We start from the raw sequence: 22,026 nt of genomic DNA on the forward strand, positions 1-22,026 counted from the left end.
GACGTTTTCCCTTTTACCAATGCTAAAGTAGGCATGAGCACTAATCCTTTGGGGTTAAATGGAGCCTCCTCTGGGGTTTCCCTATCCTGAGAGAGCCGGGGGCGGCTGATGCTGCCTCGCACATAGAACTTTAATGTATTTGGCAGAATTTTGGCTCAACTTTTACAAACTATCCCAAGGAATTCCTGCTCAAAACTTAGCAATGCAACACTGAAACAGTGGTAAGGCAATTCATTAGGGGCACATGTCTACTTAAATTCAACGCTTCCCATGGCAGACACTCAGGTGATAGGCATTAATAAGAGAAACGCTGCTGATGATGATAATGATAATGAAATTTTAATGATCACAGAGGGGAAATTGGGTCACTGGAGCAGCAGAGAGAAAGTTATAGACAAGATCAGAAGAAGTACAGAGACTTAAATGCAAAACAGTTAACAAGTACAATAAGATAACATAGTTGGAGAACTGCAGTAGATAAAAATAATTATTTAGCATCTGTATTGCAGGTTAAAAGCTGTAACACAGCCAGAGAATACAACAAACACCTACTGTATGTTTAGAGCTGTTTATGATCAGTTACAGTATATTAAAGAATATAAAATATTTTGTGCAGAACCCTAACCCGTGAAAAAAATGCATTATAAGCAGTACACATGGTCAAGAAAAAGATCCGGAAATGTCTTCCATAAACTGCTTAAATGGCCATAGAAAGAATAGCTTTTGCGAATGATACAGTCACAGTGATGAATGTTTCCGAATAGGAAATTCTGGCATTTTCCACATTAACAGTGACCTTTACAGAGAGGAAAAGGCTTTTTGAGAGCCTATTGCAATGTTATGCAGAAACTTGATGCAAGAAGCTACGAATCATTCAGCACAAGGACTGTTCTCCAATAACACTAGCCAGAGAAAGGGACCATTTCCATTTCAAATCGCAGCCATTTTCACACCAACACTGACACAGCATCAGTGGCTGACAAAGTCTGGCAGCTCCTGCCCCAGTGTTTTTCCCCCCATCACTGTGTATAAATTCACTTCTCTGTTATTGCCTGTGTGATTGATGTTGGTTATAATGGCAGTACTTCTATTTACCCGACAAATCTACCCATCTCCTCTATCGATGATTTGCTGGTTGACTTCCTCTACCTTTTACTGGTTGTCTTTGATGGGTCAGCTTACAGGACTTCTTACTGGCCTGTGAAATGTCACAGCTTTTTCTTTACTGTTCATTTGGGAAATTGGAGCATGAAAGGTATATTTTAAGGCAATGATTTGTAAGAAGAAAAGCAATGCTCCTTGGCTCAGAGCCCTTACCTTCAAATACACAGAAAAATCTACTTCTTTCTCTCTGTTAGCACAAACAGACTTCAAAGACAAAGATTTCAACATGATCCTGTACTCACAACGATCATTTTTAATTGTGATTGGAGCTAAATTATATAATGTAAGCAGAAAAATATTATAACCATGTCTATACAAGCACAGTTATTGTTGTGTATGTATAATTATATCACTGGTCTCCCTTTTGTCATGCTGTGCAACAGGCACCTATCAGCCCCAAAGCAAGGTAAGACATTGTGTGATCCTTTCCCAAGGTTTCCTTACTTTTCTCCCTTAAAAAAAAAGGGTTTTATAGAGTTTTACTTTTTCACTGGGAGCTGGGGAAGTACTTTTGTCACATTTCATGTCACTTTTTTTTAATAAAACTGAAATATTAGGTAAACTAACCACAATTTATATTTTATCATACTCTGAATTAACCCATTTGTATGGCGGTACACTAGAAGTTTCTGGTTTCTTGCTTGGTTTTAATGATATTGAGAAAAATAAGTTACAGATTTTTTTTGCCATGTACAACCCTGATTGCAAAAAAGCTGGGACAAAGTGTAAAAACAAATAAAATTGAATTCAAGCAAGGAAGGGCCAAGGTTCACCACTTTGTGAAACACGCGATTGTATAAAAGGACATTACTACATGGGTACAGGAACACTTTGCAAAACTGTTGTCTGTAAACAGTTTGTTCGCAAAGGATTGCATTCAGTTTTCATTCAAGTTAAACACAGTTCAAACTTTTTGGAATCAGGGTTGTAGATGAAGAGCATGTCAATGTCCAAGATTAACATAACACCCCCCAGTCCACCACACTGAAATCCTCCCACCCCGTGTCACCATCACCACCAATGTAATATACACCGCCACACACATTTACCTCTTCCTGCAGATGGTTAACCTCAGAAACACCCCAGCGACAGAGTGGGATAAAGAGGGTCTACTCCAATTACTCCCAGTTTTACCCAAAACGTGTCATTCACAACTCCACCACAAGCACCTAACACTCTTGCGCTAATCGGGGGGTGGGCGCTTCTTTCAGGAAAAGTCATAAACGTCCCCTTGACTCAACCGGCCCTTTTATTCCCCCATCATCACTTTCTATAGGCTTCCTTTGAATGTGGCTCCTGGCTGCAGAGGAATAAGACATCCGATATTCAAGGCACTCAGGATGAGTGCCGAGGAACTGGTGCCAGACGTGGAGGTGTAGACGCCTCCCTGTTGTTGGGCTGGTAGGAGGTGTTACCTGAAAACACCTTCAGGTGGAGTTTAATGCCAATTAAGTGGCTCCAGTTCCTCAGGAATTCACAATACCTTAAACTGAGGAAGCCTCCCACCACCACAATGACAAAATGTCAACAGAACTTTACCCAGAATCAACAGATAACAACATAACGACACAAACTGAATCATATCGCTCTAGACAACCATATACGAGAGTGGAGCCGAATAATGAAGATGTATTTTAAGCAAATGATTGATGCATCAGTTCAGAGTTAAGAGCACTGATGTTAGCAAGTTTGCTCTAAAAAACACACCAAGAACATATAAAAAAAATCTCTTTCTGCCTTCCTACCATTGTGTTCAGCAGTAGTAGAAAAACAAAGAGTTGAGAAATCATTAAAAACAAAAAAAGGGCAATTTTTAGATATGACTCATGAGAGTAAACAAAGTTATACGGATCATAGAGAAAACAAAGTCAGAACCTGTGTTTGGCACAGATAAGTGAACACTTTGATCACGATGATGGCAGCTCTGTGTGACGAGACTTCAGTACTCCCCCTTCTCTTTACCCAAAATACTGTTGCCAGAGAACTGTACTTCCTGTTTGTGTTTCAATCAACAGGGCCATTATGGACCTTGAGGTCTCATACAATCTTTCTTATCTTATCTGAAGTAACAAAGACTTGGTTTGTTTCATAAGATAACATTAACCCTGACTTCCCCTCAGTACCGCTCTAAACCCTGTGTGACCCTTTCATAAGACACTCAAACTCCTATTCTCAAAGGACTAAAGCACTAAATTCACCCATATACTGAAGGAACATGAAGCTGAGTTTAGGAATCACAAAGCTGCCTTTTTGTTTTCAAGGTTCTGTCAGCGCTTACACAAGCATATAGAGTGCATTGTAAAGATAAATGCTACCATTTAACTAAGGCTGGAGAAAAGATGCTAGGTTGGCTAATTACAGATTTAGTGCAGGAGTAGTAAACCGGTTACAAGCAAGAGAGAAGGGCTTCAATTAGCTACATTAGAGATGTATGCTGAACTGTGAAAACACTGTATGGTAATTCCATCTTTTATCTTCTTTATTGTGCTGATTAGTGCAGCAGAGTGAGGGGGGTGCGCTATCTAATCTGATCACAGAGCATTGTGTTTGGGGTCATTAACCTATGGGAGGTCCTAAGGTTGACAAGTCAGCTCCTACCCCCCTTTACCTTTTTTACAGAACTCGCTCATCCCCGAGTTCCTCTGTCCCTACAGACAACACAACAGCGACCACAAACAAGCAAAGAAAACAAAAGACGAGGGGAAAAACAGCCGACGGAGCTATTTGCATGGCTTGTCATTCTTCCACAAACACAAGGCCTAAATGACTACTGACCGAAGCCCCTGGACTTGCCTAAGCAGCAGGATGTCGGCCCCTTTAGTCTCTGTTGTTGTTCGCTCTTTTCTTTCTCTGGGCTGCATCCTGGTCCCAAGATATGAATGGGTCGACCCGTCCCTCAACATCTGGGATCTGCATCAGAAAGGACTAGTACCTTACTTAACAGCCGACTAGCAATCATGGTTGTGGTAAGGCCCTGCTTCATGTAACTCACATCTGCATTCATATGCATAAAGATCCAATAAGCTCCATCACTCAAAGCTTTCTCTTGTCAACCATTTTGAGCAATACCACGATGACTACATTTACATCTATACACAGCCACACTAATGAAATCCAACATCTGTCTACATATTTATCCATTCACTGATTTATATTTTTTTTCTATAAACCCTCTTTCTATCCCTGTCACACACATTACACCCTTCACAAATCAAAAATGTGAATACCCTAGTATAACCAACAGTACCTCTCATCCACAAATCCTCGTTAAACTGTTGTGATACTGAAAAGCTGCCTGTCAGGATGGCAGAGCGGAGATGAAAGGCCCACAGCAAAGATCGCTGCTGATTGCCTGTAGAAGGATGAATATGCAAATATAGCAGAAGGTAAATGAAAAACAAAGCGGGGGGTTTTGGCAGCAGCCTTTTACATGTTCCCCTTTATTTGGCATTGGTTAAGAACACAGAAAGTTTATCAATAATGAATTCCAGTCAGAGAAAGGAAGGAGACATGCGAGACATCCATTTTTCCCCTGCGAGCCCCTGAGCAGTTCTGGGGCCTATTGTATTTCACACAAGCTTTTCAGTGAACACAGACTAAGCTTAAGTGACAGATAAACTGAAAATCGAGGGAGATAAAATAATATCCAGAAAACCTAGCTCCAATCAGACTGGGTTCGTCTGTTTTTGGGATTTAGTCCATAAAGTAGGGCACCACAGCCTGCCAACTGCAAGCTCCATCTATTGACCAGCAGAGCAAAAAAAGAATTAAATCAATTATCTGGTCGAATGTCTGTCATGACAGACAAAAACTGTGCTCAGTACGGTCTGATATAAAACAAGTGCACACTTAACAGTTGTTTTTTTTGCCACCAGAGCCAAAAAGCACTTTAGCCATCACTTAACAAAATCAAGTGGCTTAATATATTTAGCCATCTTTGAAATCACAGACAGAGTAGGAAACCACCTGTCTGTTGTCTAGGCAAATTGGCCAGACAGCCTGGAGTGCATCTTTGGGAAAGAAGGACACCCAACCTCTTGAACAAAAGACAAACAGGGCAACAGATTTTCCCTGGTCTTGAGATAACAGAAACCCAACACCCTCGTCCTCCAGTGGGGCTCTTTGTAAGTCTGAGAGAGGGTCAATCAACAGCCGCTGACAGATGTGTCTGCAGTTGATTTAGGAGAGGAAGCCACGGTGAGGTCAGGCACAGGTTTCTCTCCTCTGTCCCCCTGGAGGGAAGACATGGATCAAGTCAGGATGTCCGAGACTGACCTTTTCTCACCTCTCACCTGGACTAATATGATAAGATAGTTAAGCTCATTAACAAAGCAGCAAAACATGAAGCCTCTGTGGAAACTTTAACGGCAGAGTTGAGCATTAATGTCGCACTGATTTGCCTCCAAATGAACAGCATACAGGCAGACAATTCATATTTGTCCAGAAATCCCATTGTGTTTCAAACAAAAGTGAGAGCCACTTTCGCTGGAAAGCAAACACATCTGAAAAACTCCACTAGAGGTCTAAGTAGGTTTGGCAGATGCTCCAGGCTTAAGTGTCTGCTCAATTAGGCACTCCAGTTAAGATGGCAATCATGGTTTAACCGTGTGTCGATGTGTTGAGGCCGGAGTTGGAACATGTTCCGTCCTGGCAAAATAACTGGGCATGAGATGTCAGCAGTGGTCAGACACTTAGACAGTCGCTCTTGTGTTGTGTGCACCATCCTAATGAGGCAATAACAATTGCTAGGAGTAGAGGTCCATATCAGCTCATGAGCAGACAATGGGAGAACAGAGTACAAGAACAGAAATGGAGTGTAAATGGGGATATTAAATGAGCTGCTGTTGGTTGGATGTCAGGAGGTCAATCCACGAACAGCATTTTCTCTAAAGAGGAACCCAGAGCTTCCTGCTAATTTACCGGCAAAAGTCTGCCACATACTGCGTTTTGCGTCATTTGACAGACTTCTGCTGGCTCAGGGGCTGTTGTACAAACTACAGATTGTACTTCCGGACACAACTGTTGGAACGAAAGATAGAGCCACTTCCTCTGTCACTCTCTCTGGGCGTCTCACCAAACTCAGATCAAACTGACAAACTAGGCAGTTTTCATCAAATATGAACCAAGATTCTGTTACTGCATTAGCCATTTCTCACCTGAAATGTTCTCAGCAACACATTTTAGTGTACCGTTTAGCTGTGATATGGAAAGTCTGTGACTGGGAATTTGGAGTTTCGTACACACTAAAGGAATACAGATCAAACTGTCAAACTAGGCAGTTCTGGTCAACTATTAACCAAGAGTCTAATATCGCATATTACTCGCTTAAACTGTTTTCAGAGACATACTTTGGTGACTTTTTAGCTTTGATATGAGATACTTTGTTACCAGCCGGCCGCCATATTGATTCCTTTTTTAAAATGGTTAAGCCAAAACCAAGACAAGAACTGCCAAAGTCGCAGTACATTGCCCAATAGCTGAAGTGTTTATTGGTCCACTGCAGTGCAGTGTATTCTAGTTATTTTGAGCAAAAAGGATTACCACACTCTGTTTTCTCGGGTTGTGTAGCACCAATCTTGAAATATTTCTACTTTCTACTACATAGACAGTGCACTTTAATGAAAACACCTTCTCTCCAGTGGGAAAGTTTTTTAAGGATGTTAAATTGCATCACTTTGTGTAACCTGGGATCATTTGCAGAATATTGCAAAGTCTGGCTTTTGCATTCACCGGTTGCAGGTAAAATATTATTGGGTTTACTGATGAAAGTTTATCTTGTGCTTCTCTAATGGTCATTAATCACTACACTTCTCTCTCTTGACAAACAGAGAGCATGATAAATTTCAGCAACATATTTTAGTATCCCCAGAAAGAGTGAATAACACATCTCTAACAAATCTGTTTGTTTACTGAAAATGAATGCAGACCCTCCAGGCATTCTCACCGGAATATCATAAAAGGCTTGAGGTAATTAACAAAAAAGTATTATTTAGTGATTGACATGCAGGAGTGGAGTCTCCACATTACACAGCCAGCTGCATACGTCACACAGATCTAATCGTTGAGCCAGTGGCATTGACAGGAAGCTGATATTCAACAACAGATGAGCAGAGCTGCTCCATTGCAGCTCAGTGCACCCGGTTGTGGTGTCTGCTTTGTCAGGTAGCCGGAGGGGGAGACACTGGAGATGACGCAGGGCAGGGGAGAGTGTTTGCGGGGTCAGCTCTGCCGTACAGCCCTTTGACTAACAGGGCGACTCACTGCTGCTTTGGGCATAGAAAGGAGCAGAGCCACAGTTTGGCTTCATTTAAACATGAAACCACAGAGGGTCAAACAGAAAAAAAGGAGGGGCAAAAGTCAGAATAGTTCAGGTATGTCAGACGGACTCACATGTCCTGTATCAACACATGTATGTATGACATTTGCAGCCACACACACACACACACACACACACACACACACACACACACGGACATGTTTTAGGAATAAACACAATTCTAAATTCTTGCTATAAATTATTCTGGTTCACTGTGACAAGATCATCAAATATTCATTACCTGTCAAGGTTTTATTTAGTTTAAAAGCCTGTCATGCTTGACGCATAGCAAACCACAATGTTTTCATTGGCACTTTAGTTGTTTAGATTACAATGCTTACATTTGCTTGGATGCAATACTTTGGTTTTACAATCATGAAACATTTCTCTCTCTTTCAGAAATAGAAAAAACATCTACACCGTCTAGACAAAAAGGAACACCTGCAACAGAGATAACTGACAAATCACAACATCGCTAACGAAGCCCACAATGCCAAAAACCTGATGATAAATTATCCTGACACATCTCAAACAAATATGCAAATGAAAATTTAAATACAGCTAACAAATCCACACGCTGCCTAAAACAAACCACTGCAAGTAAAAGACTCAGTGTATTTCTTATTCTCACATAGACACACACACACACTTCCTTATTTTTCCCTCTTCCTCTCTTTTTCTGCCAGTGAGCATTGCTTTCCAACCAGTGACGACTCGCTCCTCTTAAGTGCACACATCTGACAAGGATGTGAGTGCCTTTCTCCTTTCCTCCACTCCCCCTAGTGTATCCACCCAACACTGCATCTTTCATATGCATATCCCAAACTGAGAGAGAGAGGGAGCGAGAGAGTGAGAGAGAGAGGGGGAGAGAGGCCACTCCTCCAGATGACATCAGTGCTCTACTGAAGCTAGAGGCAAACACAACTCCACATTAGTATTGAGATCTACGTGCACCTATTTCCTTGCACAGCCTACAGATGTGTATGTGTGTGTGGGGGCACCAGTAAACATAGCAGTCCTGCTACAGATAAACTCCAAGTAGCTCCAGCCTTGAGAGTGAGAGGAGGGTTTCTTTTTTTTTTTTTTTTTTTGGATCTGAATTTAAAATCCTCATATCCTGGATTGGATTATTGTTTTTTATCCCCCGTTGTGAACCCCAATTTTAAGAGGATACCTGTTACTTTCCATTTTTTTGGTTGATTGTAGAGGTAAGTGTGTTTTTTGCTGGTACAGTCCTGTTGGGAATGCATCCTTTTCATCTTTTTTGGATCTTCTTTCTGGCAAAAGGAATTCAAAGTCATGCGGAATCCTCAGGAGTTGCTTGTATCTAATTAGTTGCCCTCTTTTTTTCCTCTTCATATAGGCTTTTTTTTTTTTAATACTCGGCTCTGGCGAGAAAATATTGCGTTTCTCTCTGATGTGGTTGTCTCACAGGCGCTTCACGCGATTTCTTCTAAAAAGCAAATTCGTGCGTGCACTTTTTCCCCCAACCAATTTATGCTCTTCTATTAGTTCACGCACTGCCAGTCAATGTGCTCAGTCTGACAGGTACAAATCAGAGTTAGACATCTGCTCATCTCTCTCGTCAGCTCAAGCCCCTCTCATGCCTGCAACTTGCTGCTTCGATCCTGCGCTGCGTCCCTCTTTATTCTGCATGCATCCAACAGAGACCACAAAGACCACATCTCTGTTTTCTCTCTCTTTTTCCCCCCCCCACTCCGCCTGTAGAGATGAATTTCTCGTTGCGACACGCTGAATTTGCTTCTCGATCACATTCACGCTCCGCCTCAGCACACTGGTCAAAACATGTGAGGAGAGAGCAACAGGGACGTGTAAAAACCTTTTCCGTCCCTTATTTCAGCTGTGAAAGAAGTGGGGAAATAATCAGGGGCGAATACGCAAACTTGATAGGATTATCGGGGGGCTGTGTGGTTTAGCCTCGGTGTCGCAGCCCGAGAGGACACCCCGGAGTGCAGCTGAAATTGCAGCGCAGACCCCGCGGAGTTGAACATGAAGGGGGCAGCTGGAGAAACTCCGCTAAATGCGTCTCCGGCGTCACTGTCTGGACGACTCGGACCGGCTCCTATTCATATCCTACTCCATTGAATTTTTTATTTATTTTTATTTTTTACTGTGTGTTACAGGAAGCTTGTCTGCAGATAATACGGACTCCCCTTCTCCTGCTTTAGGGCGCAGTCCCCTGAAAACGCACAGAAATAAAAATCCATTCAAGTTTGACACGCACCAGTTCGCACATAAGCAGCGGCTCATTTAACGCAGACAACGCAACGTTACATTAACAACGCCTCAAAACAAATATCTGACATTTACGTGCAAGTTGCAGCTCTGATAAGACTGTCGTATTAATAAGCCTCCAGATATAAATAAACGCAATTCACTGTAAGATTATACCGTCTGCTCATATGGCCGACTGACAGCAGATTCTCAATTCAAATGTCAATCTACGACGCTAATGAATCAAAGCTCGCTTCCCTCCATACAACCTCATATTTATCCAGTTAGATCAATGCAATAAAAGTGTGCGCCCCTCAGTTCTCACGCACTGTGGCTATTTAAGCTGAATGTCTTATTGGCAGCATCAGGACAAGGCCAGTTGTTAATCCAATCCTTTTATCTTCATGAGACGATAAGGTCATCCCGGCTTTAAACAATGACTGATGTCCTATGTAGGCTACAGCCTGATTTCAGTATATCACTAACAGTGGGCGCAAACTTGACTTCAGTTGTCAACCAATGCAATGGTAGTTCTTTGTTGTTCAGTGTGTTTGAGGGACAAAGAAATAAATAGCCTGTTAAACATGGTAGACATGAGGACAGACCCAATTGTCTTCAGTGATGACTGCCTCAGGCTAAAGTCCCCAGTCAGTTGCTTTCAGAGGGAATTCACATGGCAGATTAACAACTAACCAGGTCACTACAGACAGAATCTGCTATCCCCAGAAAAAGTTAATGCATCAAATATGGATGACTGTGTTAGGGGAAAAAAGTATTAAGACTTTCATAACTACCAAGACATAATTCAGATGAAACACTTTAGTCCGAGGAGGCCTAATTCAGTTCCTTTCATTATTTATTTAGCCACTAAGCTGTATCTTTTTTCACCATCTATTCCAAGCTTCAAAAGAGAAGTCGTTTCACATTGGATACTAAAAGTGAAGCTGTAATTATGACTGCAAAGCATAAATATTAGAGGAGAAACCTTTAGCAAACGATACGAGTCAGGTGAAACTGTAGTCAGGTTAACAGATCTCTGAATTGTATATCGGTTTCTGGCCTGCAATAATGTGGGCTCCGGTGTGAATCTTAACATGAGTATACACTGTTTAGGTGTTTGCTTGTCACATACACACACACGCATTTCATTTTGCAGTGCCTACCACCCCCATGTGGGGAAAAACCACTGCAGCTGCTACAGATCTCTCCTTTCAGACTGTTACAAAAGAGAGACCCCCGTGTGTCCCAGGCCTCTCTCTGCTCTTAATGGGCCAGCAAACGTATCATCTGTTCAGCCCATCTAAAGACAGCGCCAGGAGGCCACATACCAAATCTGTGAAACTATCACAGATTTTCACCCATTTAGTCCTCAGCAGAAACGTCTTCTGTGTCCCTGTGAATTCAGATGTGACCATGAATGTTCCATTGTGTTTCTGCACCACAGCAGGCCGCTGCCTGGTGTCTTAACGTACTTACTAATATGTAAATCTATGGCAGACACAGGGTTTAATCGCACACAAAAATTGACAAAAACAAAACTAAAAGAAGCAGAAAATCATTAAACAAAAAATGTAAATACAAGAAAATACAAATGGGCTCTCATATCAGGTCAGCTTCAGCTGTCCATCAAAATAAATACATTTATTTGCATGATCATACATAAACAATTAATGTATTCCAGTCTTATTTAAGTGTTTGCTGCCAACCTATCAACTTACCAAGCAAAGATGCAAAGAAAACACATTTTAAAGTCAAAAACTAAAAAAAAAATATATAACCCAGAATAATGATACTGTGTGCAATCAATCATAATTCAAAATATATTATGAATTAGAATGAATAATCAAGAGCAGATACAAACAACATTGATTTCCCAATGGAGAGCTCTACTGTGGTTCAAAATTAATTTCAGGGCTCATGAATAATTTAACAGCCAGCCATTACTACTTCTACAGATCTTTCCACCCTAAATGTAGCCTATGTAATATTATTCTGTATTTTACGGAACTAAGAGTCATTATAATCTGCAATAGTTTTGACAGGCATGAAATTGTTTCTCTTTGAGTTTTTCCAAAGCCTTTCTTGTGCAGTGTATGACTCGGGGGCACAAAGTCTTGTGCTCTGTTATTGCAGACTAATGTGCATTTATGCGTGTTGAGCTCACAATGGCTATCAGTGTCCAGCTTTGTGCGAGCCTCCTACGCTCTCCACTGAAAGGTAACTCGCTGTACACACACACACAATTTTACCAGGATGCTCAATTTAACTTTGCCAGTTCGGATTAAATGAAGCAGAAGCCACTTTGACTGCTAGAGAAATCTCCTGTCGGCCGGCAGAGCTTATTAGAACGATGGAGAAAGACATCCATCACTAAAAATGTTGAACTCAGCCTCCACTGCTCTCAAAATGATTGTGTGCACAGGAACCTAGTGTGTGTGTATGTGTGTGGGTGCGTACATTTGCGTAAATTCAATAGAAAGGCTTACAAAATGGGCTGTGTAAATTTAAAGGAATTTTCAAATACCCGAATAAAACATTTTAATACGTAAACCCCCTCTATTGAGGCTACAAGGTCCACATGCTTGCCTTGTAGCGAACAATAGAGAGGGGCCACTCTCCTGAAATCCGATGAGCGTGAAAAGAAAAGGAGAAAAAATACAGCCAAGCATCTAGGCCTGACTGTGCTCCTCGCAAAGTATGCAAAATGTGCAAGAGTCAAAGCAGACATTGGATAAATCACCCACAATATCAGATCACACTGAGGCCTATGATACTTTATGCACCAGAATGTTTTTGTTCTTTCTGGCACCAGCGTTCATAAATGAATAACAGTGTCCCCTGGCCCTTCTACTGGACACCGAGTCAGAGTCTGTTATCTCACCAGGTAACAGAGATGTAGTGGCCAAAGAATAGACAAACTAGCTAAAAATATTTGCACCATATCATATATGGGGTTTTTTCTGCAAAGAATCATTCTGTCTCACAACCCTTAAAGCCAATTATAGCGAGTGCGGATAGGTCTCCCCGAGTTTCCTTGATAAGACAGAAATGCGGAGACTATTACTTCCCTTTATGTGATGGTAAGAATTCAAGGATTCAAATCAAGACTACATACTTAACAGTATTCAGAAGATGGAGAACTTTACAAAATGAGGTGAAAGGGACTATTTAAAATTGAAATAGCTTGACTAAGCGCTGCATTAAAAGTTCATTCCAACAGACAGACACCACATATCCCTCTATCATCACGCCATTTTCTAAAACTCCATTACTGAATTTCATCCTTTTTTTCCCCCTTGTCAGACGCCTTTATTCCAGAAGTTAGTAGAGGTCACATCTGGTGCTTTTTCCCCAGACTCTAATCTACTACTAATGTAATACTGGGCTGAGGGGCCGTGTTTAGATGGAACAGAAGGAAGGGGGGGCATTATTATTAGACAGCATCTCAGGAGTTGTAATCGAGTTACAAGCTTCTCAATTCCCCAATCTTCTCCTTGTCATGGGCTACAACTGTTAAATGGCTGGGCCCCTTGTTCCCAATTTACCTTTACATGTTTTACAGCAAACAGTGGCTGCCGGCAGGTCACATGGATGGTTACATATAAGGACACAAAGCTATTGTGTTGAAAGAGGAAACAGAATGTTATCTTTTGCAAAGGAAATTCTATTTTTACAAACAGAAACAGCATTCATAGAGGTGGGGTTTGTGGGGTCACAGAGAGGAGCTGGAAGTGACAGGGATGGATGCAATGGCCAACCTCTTCTTCATATGAAATTCAAATGGGCCTCATTTGTCATGAATGTTTTTTAACAATGTGAGTAATTTAGCACTGACTGGACCAGGTTTTCATCTCATATGTGGAATCTGGACTGGTCTTGTTTTTAAATTAGAAAAGACTGCATCTTTTAATCACAGGAATAGTTCTCTTGTAAAACACCAAAAGCTCAGCTGAGCAGTGAACTGGACTGAGAAGGGCCTTGGGGCTCCACCCTCAGCCATTGTGTTGGGGTCTACATCACTGTTGTCTTTGCATATGCATGGACATTCTTTCTTCTATCACCATAGAAAAGAAATGTGGCCTGTTAGAGTAACGGGATGTAAAAGGTCAACAGGCTAAATCATAGGCTAGAGGAAAGGGTATTTCTAAATAAGAATTCACAATGTAAAGAATGTCAATGTTCATTATCAAACCCATTCCTAAACTAAATAAGATTCCTTTTGATGTCTTTATCAATCTTGAACGATTGCCCTCTCATTGCCTTAAAACCTTATTCTATAATGATTGAATGTGGGCACTAAACTTGTTTGTCTCTGTTTTTTTGTTTGTTTTTTTCAGAGCACCATCCCAGGTGTGAGGAGGCCACAGTTATGAGTCAAGCTGCCATTGCATGAGGGAGGCTGCATCCAGGAGGATAAGCGCCTTGCCCTGTTTTGCTCCTCAGAGGAAAGGAGAACATTGGTTATCTGCTTCAGAAAAAGGGACCAGAGCCCTGGATTAATGTATATACAGGCTCGACAAGGGAGCAGAGGATTCTGGGTTACCTGAAGACCTGGAGTACACAAGTGAACAGGCCTGGATTGAGCCTGTGGCACAGGGGATTGGCATGGCTCAGATCAGCTTTGTGTCAACTCATCATGCCTGTCGGGCCTGATTGCAGAAAGGAGCCTTTGCTTAAGCTCACACTGTCCTGCAGACGGATCACTATACAACACCCAAAAAATCTAATTTGCAGTTATGGCTGTTGAGCTCGACAATTTCAACACCCATTAGGATTTTTAATATCACCTGAGAGCGCATGCTTTGTCAGTGAGAGGGGATGCTTTTTCGACAGGCTTATCTGCCATGGTAAAGGCATTGAAAGCATGAGCCTCTGACAACACAGAGGAGGTCATCGTCCAAACAAGGATCAGCTCAGCAAACACTGACCAGGTCAGGATATCACCAGAAACCCCTCGGACAAACTTTTCCTTTCAGAAAGGATAAAAGAAAATTCAAGAGGAAACCTTGATTGGATTTTTGGCGGCTGGAAAGGATTTACCACATCGTATAAATCAGGTATGACAAATACGGATGGCTTTGCTTCTTTCCACTTCACTGACCTGACCACAATTTCTAATGAGACATGCAGGAAAGGGAGGTCATGGCAGGAATGCATAATTAAAGCAATAAATCAGTATTAGCCTAATTAAAAGGTATCAACGCATTGATAGTGAAAAAAGAGACCGACAACCAGTTGGCACCTTCTGCTCTGCACCACAGGTTTGTTCATCGCAGCTGTAATTTTTTTTTTCAAATTAAAATGTATATTTTCAAACATTTTAACATACCACAATTAGAGCAAAGATCATTAACACAGTACTGTGCAAGGATAAATTACACTCAAATTAATCTTGCAAACTCTGAAAACTCTGAAGTTTCAAAAAAGTGCTAAACCTCTTTTCTATGAGGAGATATTTTTTCCCTACCTTGTAAAAGACCAGTTAAACCCCAGAATTTGAATCATGAAAGCCATGGGTAATGATCTAACACGACTTAAGAGTAGTTTGGTTCCACAACAGTTCATCAACAAAGCCAGACTTTGTTCACCCTCGTGGTCTGTAGAGATGAAAGGCAGCCTTGAGACACAGAAACGTGTAAAACAACTAGGGAATGCTATTACATTTCACAAGTCAAGGCCAAAAAGCTGAGGCACAGAGATTCAATTCAGAGTTCACAAGTTGAAACATTTCTCAGAAGAAAACAAAAAGCTTTTCTATTTGCAATGCAGGTTACTTTTGAACTTTGAATCCTCGGAAATCTGTAGATGATGTAAAGCTTTAAAAAAAAAGTTTCACTCTATTTTCACTGTCTGGCAATCCTAATGATCAATTCATATCAATTTAATAGGAAGAATTCAAACTGATTCTTTCAGCAGTTGTTTAATCTAGAAAGTGCTGCAGGCAGCATTTCAAACACCCAGCAATTATGAGAACAGGAATTTGGCTCTCCTTTAAAGGCCTTGTGCATTAAATGTACCCTTGTGTCTTCTCCCCAGGGGCTCTTGAGTGATTAGACTGCCAGGCAACACAGCTTCAAGATGGTGCGTCAATGCAAGGCCTTTATCCTCTTCCTCATCAAGATCGGGCTGCTGCTGGGCCTTGCTAACCCCCTGGTGACCTCCGCCTCATGTCCCTCAGCCTGCCGCTGTGATGGGACCTTCATCTACTGTAATGACCGTGGCCTGACTTCCATCCCTACTGGTCTACCCCTGGATGCCACAGTGCTCTTTCTGCAAAACAATCGCATCAAGAGTTCAGGCATTCCTACAGAGCTACGCAGGCTCATAAACGTGGAGAAGATCTACCTTTACTGCAACAATCTGGATGAGTTCCCTACTAACCTTCCTCTCGGGCTAAAAGAGCTCCACCTTCAGGAGAACAACATTCGGATGATTACCCATTCCTCTCTAGCTCAAATTCCCTACATTGAAGAACTGCACCTGGATGATAACTCTGTATCAGCAGTCAGCATAGAGGAGGGGGCCTTCAGAGACAGCAATCACCTTAGACTGCTTTTTCTCTCCAGAAACCACCTAAGTACCATCCCTTCAGGCCTACCCATGAGCATTGAGGAGCTGCGCTTTGATGACAACCGCATCTCCTCCATCTCAGAGCAGTCTCTGCAAGATCTCATCAACCTGAAGCGACTAGTTCTGGATGGTAACCTGCTCAACAACCGAGGGATTGGGGAGATGGCTTTCATCAACCTGATCAACCTGACTGAGCTCTCGCTAGTGAGAAACTCCTTGACATCACCCCCAGCCAACTTGCCAGGCACCAGTTTGGAGAAGCTGCAGCTTCAAGATAATCACATTAATCGGGTCCCGCCTGGGGCTTTTGCCTTCCTTAGGCAACTGTATCGGTTGGACTTGTCCGGCAACAACCTGAGCAGCCTCCCTCAGGGTGTGTTTGAAGATCTGGACAATCTCACACAGCTCCTGCTACGCAACAACCCCTGGCAATGTACTTGCAGGATGAAATGGGTGCGCGATTGGCTGCGGTCGTTGCCGTCTAAGGTGAATGTGCGTGGCTTCATGTGCCAGGGTCCTGATAAGGTCAAAGGCATGGCAATTAAAGATCTAACTACAGACATGTTTGACTGCACAGATTCAGAACTCATCCCCACGTATGAGACAAGCACAGTCTCCAACACTTTGCGCCCATCACAGCCCCAGTGGCCCTTATTTGTGACTAAAAGACCTGCAGTAAAAGGGCCTGACTTTGGTAAGAATTACCACAGCACTACCACCTCTTCAGGCAGAAAAATCATCACCATAAGTGTGAAGTCAAGTACTGCAGATACAATACACATATCATGGAGGGTGTCACAGCCCATGACTGCCCTACGGCTCAGCTGGCTAAAGCTGGGACACAGCCCTGCCTTTGGCTCCATCACTGAGACCATTGTGCAAGGGGAGAGGAGAGAGTACCTGCTCACTGCGCTGGAGCCAGAGTCTTCCTATAGGATATGCATGGTTCCCATGGAGACCAGCAACATTTACCTGTCAGACGAGACCCCTGTTTGCATAGAGACAGAGACTGGCTCTCACAAATCATACAACCCGACCACAACTTTAAACAGAGAGCAGGAGAAAGAGCCTTACAAAAATTCCAGTCTGCCTTTGGCTGCCATCATTGGAGGGGCTGTGGCTCTTTTGGCAATAATCATGTTGGCACTGGTGTGCTGGTATGTCCACAGGAATGGTTCACTTTTTTCCAGGAACTGCACCTACAACAAAGGCCGTCGGAGAAAGGATGACTATGCTGAGGCTGGCACTAAGAAGGACAACTCCATCCTAGAAATACGAGAGACTTCTTTTCAAATGATACCTATAAATCAACTGCCTGTGTCCAAGGAGGAGTTTGTGATACACACGATTTTCCCACCTAATGGCCTGAGTTTATACAAAAGCCCACATAGCGAGAACAGTATTAACAACAGGAGCTACAGAGACAGTGGAATACCAGATTCAGACCATTCCCATTCATGATATTGCGCATGGCCATTCATGATGAGTGCGCGACTGTAACAGAGTGGCAAGACTTTTACAAAACACTGGATCTATAAGACTAAGGAAGCAATGTTCTGTACATTTGCCATATAATTTATATTTAAGGACATTTTATGAAGACGGAGGACGTTCCAGTTGCAGGCCATCACTGAACCATCAGTGGGTATTGTAACTAACTGCAATTCTATATTTTAGGGATTTGTAGTAATTTGTACTGTATTTCCTTTGCTTAAGGTTATCGACCAACTAAAAGAAACTCTGTGTTCTACTGAGATATGATGACTTGTCAACTGTGAAAGTGGGTTTTCATTGCTGTGTTGAACAATCAGACCTTAGAAAACCTTGTAGTATAAGCACAGGTCATTCTTTTAACTTTGTGGCTGTCTGAAAAACAAAAAGGCAAAAAAATGACATGACATAAACTAAGGCACAGCTGATCAACTAATTCGCAAAGCAGGCATGTTGCCCTCTAAAAGAATGAGCAGTCAGTAGCTGTCTCCACATACTACGGACCAAGAGTCCTGCTCTAGTATTCACCTGGTATGGAGTACAAATAACTAAAGATGAGGTGCCATGCTTTATTTCTCTGATTTGTTCAGTGTGTGATTTTTTTTTTCTGTTTGCAAGAAGAAGAAACACATCAAAGCAACCCGAGCAGGGTTCCAGTGTTTCTGATAGGATTGTAGGCCACAGCACAGGGCAGATAAAGCACACCAACCTTAAGGGGCTCTCTGCTCCTCAAAACAAGTAGACTGGACAGGCTGACACAGAGGACCCCCCACTATCTCTATTTGTACAAGCCAACAATGGCCAAACGACAATGGCGGCATTCTTTAGTACCATGTACCATACGTCATTCTTTTCACCCGGCCAAAAAGACAAAACATGTTGGCTTTTATTAGAATTACCACAGTGGCAGCAACTCCTTATTATGAGTATTATTTTGTATTATTTCCAAATGAACACACTTTTATGTTTCCACAATTTGAAGTTAACTGTTCTTAACAATTGAAAACCAAAGTGCATTGTATGCCCTTTGGCCAGTCTTGTATGTGCCTTGATCCAATGCTTATTGTATTTAGCTTTTTAAGAACCCAGTGACTTTTTTTCATACACACTTGAATATGAAAAATATTGGTCATATTACGGAATAAAAGTGGACAAAAATAACTTTGCTTTTCCTTATCTTGCGTATTACAAACCCCACTCAAAATAATATTTTGTTTTCTTGATTGTGCTGTTCAATTGCTATTATCCCATGCTATGCTATTCACTGATTGCTCAAGTTATTCTTTTTCCCACTCAAGAGAAATCTATCTTTGTACCAAAGTGAACTACCCTGGAGTACAAAGGACGGCTACAGGAGACCTGCTTTTATCATTCATATCTCAAATCACTGTTTAGCCACATAATCTTAAAATTGTTGGAGATGAAAAACATAATCGAATTTATTTTTATCCAACACAAAGAATTTTACTCATAGCCTCAAAGCCACATCTCCCCTTCAAAGATATGGTGAACTCTTTAACAATAACTCAGACACTGTTCTTGAGACCCAGTTTTCCACTCTATGGATAGTCGGCAAAGCAACATCTGCTTGAGGCTGCTGCTGTTCTTTCATGCGGTGAAGCCACGTGTGACTTATCCGATTGGCCAGAGAGAGAAATGTCACAGTAGAGTAGAAATCGGGCTGTGGAGAGATTGGACTCCAGGGTTTGATGAACCTCCCAGGCGCTAGGGCAAAAGAAAACTAATGACGAGCCACCATATGGAGGGTTGGTACAAGCAGACCCTGATGGGGATGCCCGTCCCTGCAGAGGACAGAGTATATATACACTGCTCCGGGCTCCAGGCAGCACACTTAATGACATGGTTACAGCTCACCCGACCAAGGGCCCATGAAAAGGTACACATGCTAAAACAGTAAAATAACCTATTAGCCCATTTTACAAATGCATCCAACAGACTATCTTGTGAAAGCTAACATAAAGTTAATGCGTTTCAGATTATACTCACTAGACTCGAGCATTGACCATACTGTGACACAAAAGCACATAAGTATCAAGCATGTATCACAGAAAATATCGCATACCCACATTCACACACCCACAAGCTCTTAACACAGTGAAAGCTTTAATTACAGTAAGAGGAGCCGCTAAAAGCTGCACAAGCTATCCAAACCTTAAGTATACACTAACCCTGCCCTTTACACTAAATATATATCACATTAACTTGGAATTAAAGTAAACAGACGGTCTACTTTTAGAAAACTGAATCGTAATAGTTTCCATATGAAGACTGTCCTTTGATTCTTCAGCCTTAGTCCTATCTTATTTGAGTATAGAAAAAAGAAAACCTTGGAATTTTTCTTAAATTTCTTTTCTTTTTATTACACTGATGTAGGCAAAACCTCAGAGATAACATTTACCATACTTTTATGATGGCCTTGTACAGAAACACAAAAGAAACAATATAATGTGCTATATGAACTGTTTTTAGGTTAATTGACCCAAACAAAAAGCCATACGGTTTTCTAATTTCTATTATTGGTTTGCAGGGATCTCAGCTGGCTTCACAGCATCAGCTTCTCGTTGATAAATGAGGTGGCTCCACATATGTTGAGAAATGGAAAATGTCTCTATTGCTTGAGCAGAGTGTCCATATGTCTTGTAATTGCAAGAAACTTTTAAAATGTTTCAAGTGTTACTTATGAGAAAAAAAAACTCCAAACATAGTGTACTGATAAGATCACTGCAATTCGTTGAACTACACAGCAATCTTGCATGTGTTATTGATTAGCTTTGAGGATTAAGTAAATGACTCACATGGATTTGTACTGTAGTAACTGAACTATGTTGACCACTTTAGAGCTAAGAGAATGAGCAAGCTGCTCTCACATCTTCTCTCACCTGTGTGATAAATTACAGTTTGGCCAAACGGTGAAAGGAGCATGCTATTGTTGTGACTTTCACTGAAAATAACACATTAACTAGAACATCTTTGTGCATTTTGGCTGAACCAAGTATGAGGTAAAATTAATGAACCAGACCACTGACGACCCTGTGTGACCTCACTTATCACTCCTGACCTTTGACCCATCTGTCCCTTTAAACAATTCCTTAATCACTCTCATGTTCTCACTGAGGTCAGACAAGTCTTTAAACAACACAAGATACCAAATACATTTGTCTCCTGTGTGACACACACAGAACCTAATTATGTTTGTCTTTTATGTAACCCACAGAATCAAACTAATGGGGGCAGCTGCACTGTCTGCCCCAGGCTGCTGTTATTCCTATTGTAATGTACTGGTCAGGCAGCCGGTCACATTTGCATTCCTATAGATGCTCATATCAAAGCGCCCCTGCATGACCTCACCGCTGCCAGTAGCCGTGTATGGTTCTTCTCCGTCAGCACCATTAGTAGGATAAAAAAAGGACGGGCCATATGACCTGATGACTGATTAGAGGTCAGTGAGATAAGGTCAGACTAAGTTCAAGGATCTCAAGAGATGAAAAATGGATGCATATTAGTGCCCGCAAAATATAGCCAGTCATCAGGGACTCTGATAGGCAACCTGTCCACCACAGGGATGCTCTGCTCAGGAGAGACCCCCTGGCATTCATTACAGGGAATTTTTAGCCAGTACGCTAGAATTTATGTGGAAAAACACTACGAACAAAAGGTCAGATGTTTAACTAATGGCTTAATTGCCGTAAGAGTCAGACAAAGGCTCACAGCATAAGGTGAAGCCAAGTTGATACAAAAAGGAGCAATTTTAGTTGAACATGATTGAGGGTGATACACAAGGATGCCTTAATATACTGTGCAAAATTAGAGAAATAAGGGTAATACAAATCAACAACACAAATGTGTCAGTGTTACGAAATTATCAAAGTCAAAATACTGGTCACATAATACAGCTATAGTCAGGGAATGTCTCATAAAATATCTTATTAATAAATATTTAATGCTTTGTTCCGTGTAAAAGAGAGTTTACACAGAATAAAAGCCCCCTCATTTTTTAGAACAACCACACATTAAAAACAAAACTAAAAAAAGGGCGCTTGCTGATCCATCTCCTTCACATCTTGTTGCACACAGCTTGCACATCAAACAGACCCATGATTTAATGGTCTCTAAATTCTGAGCAGAGTGGTGTTGAGGTCAGAAGCCAAACCAAGGCCCAGGGCCTTCCACAAAGTCTGCAATTTTGCCAGTGTGTAAAATTTGCATATACTGTGTGTGCATGTGTGTGT

At 41.7% G+C, this 22,026-nt stretch overlaps 2 protein-coding genes across 6 annotated transcripts in view; one reads left to right on the forward strand and one right to left on the reverse strand.

Moving 5' to 3' along the window:
* The window catches only part of macrod2 (mono-ADP ribosylhydrolase 2), a 432,177-nt gene that overhangs the window by 333,840 nt on the left and 76,311 nt on the right, over positions 1–22,026 (reverse strand). The window lies entirely within an intron of this gene.
* Positions 8,482–18,941, forward strand: flrt3 (fibronectin leucine rich transmembrane 3). Its single transcript, XM_073481228.1, has 3 exons — positions 8,482–8,688; positions 14,053–14,772; positions 15,752–18,941. The coding sequence occupies exon 3, from the start codon at positions 15,794–15,796 to the stop codon at positions 17,744–17,746; it is 1,953 nt and encodes a 650-aa protein (XP_073337329.1). The 5' UTR covers positions 8,482–8,688; positions 14,053–14,772; positions 15,752–15,793; the 3' UTR covers positions 17,747–18,941.

This window comes from Pagrus major, chromosome 15 (assembly GCF_040436345.1).
Source record: "Pagrus major chromosome 15, Pma_NU_1.0".
In the NCBI taxonomy this organism is placed as follows: Eukaryota; Metazoa; Chordata; class Actinopteri; order Spariformes; family Sparidae; genus Pagrus; species Pagrus major.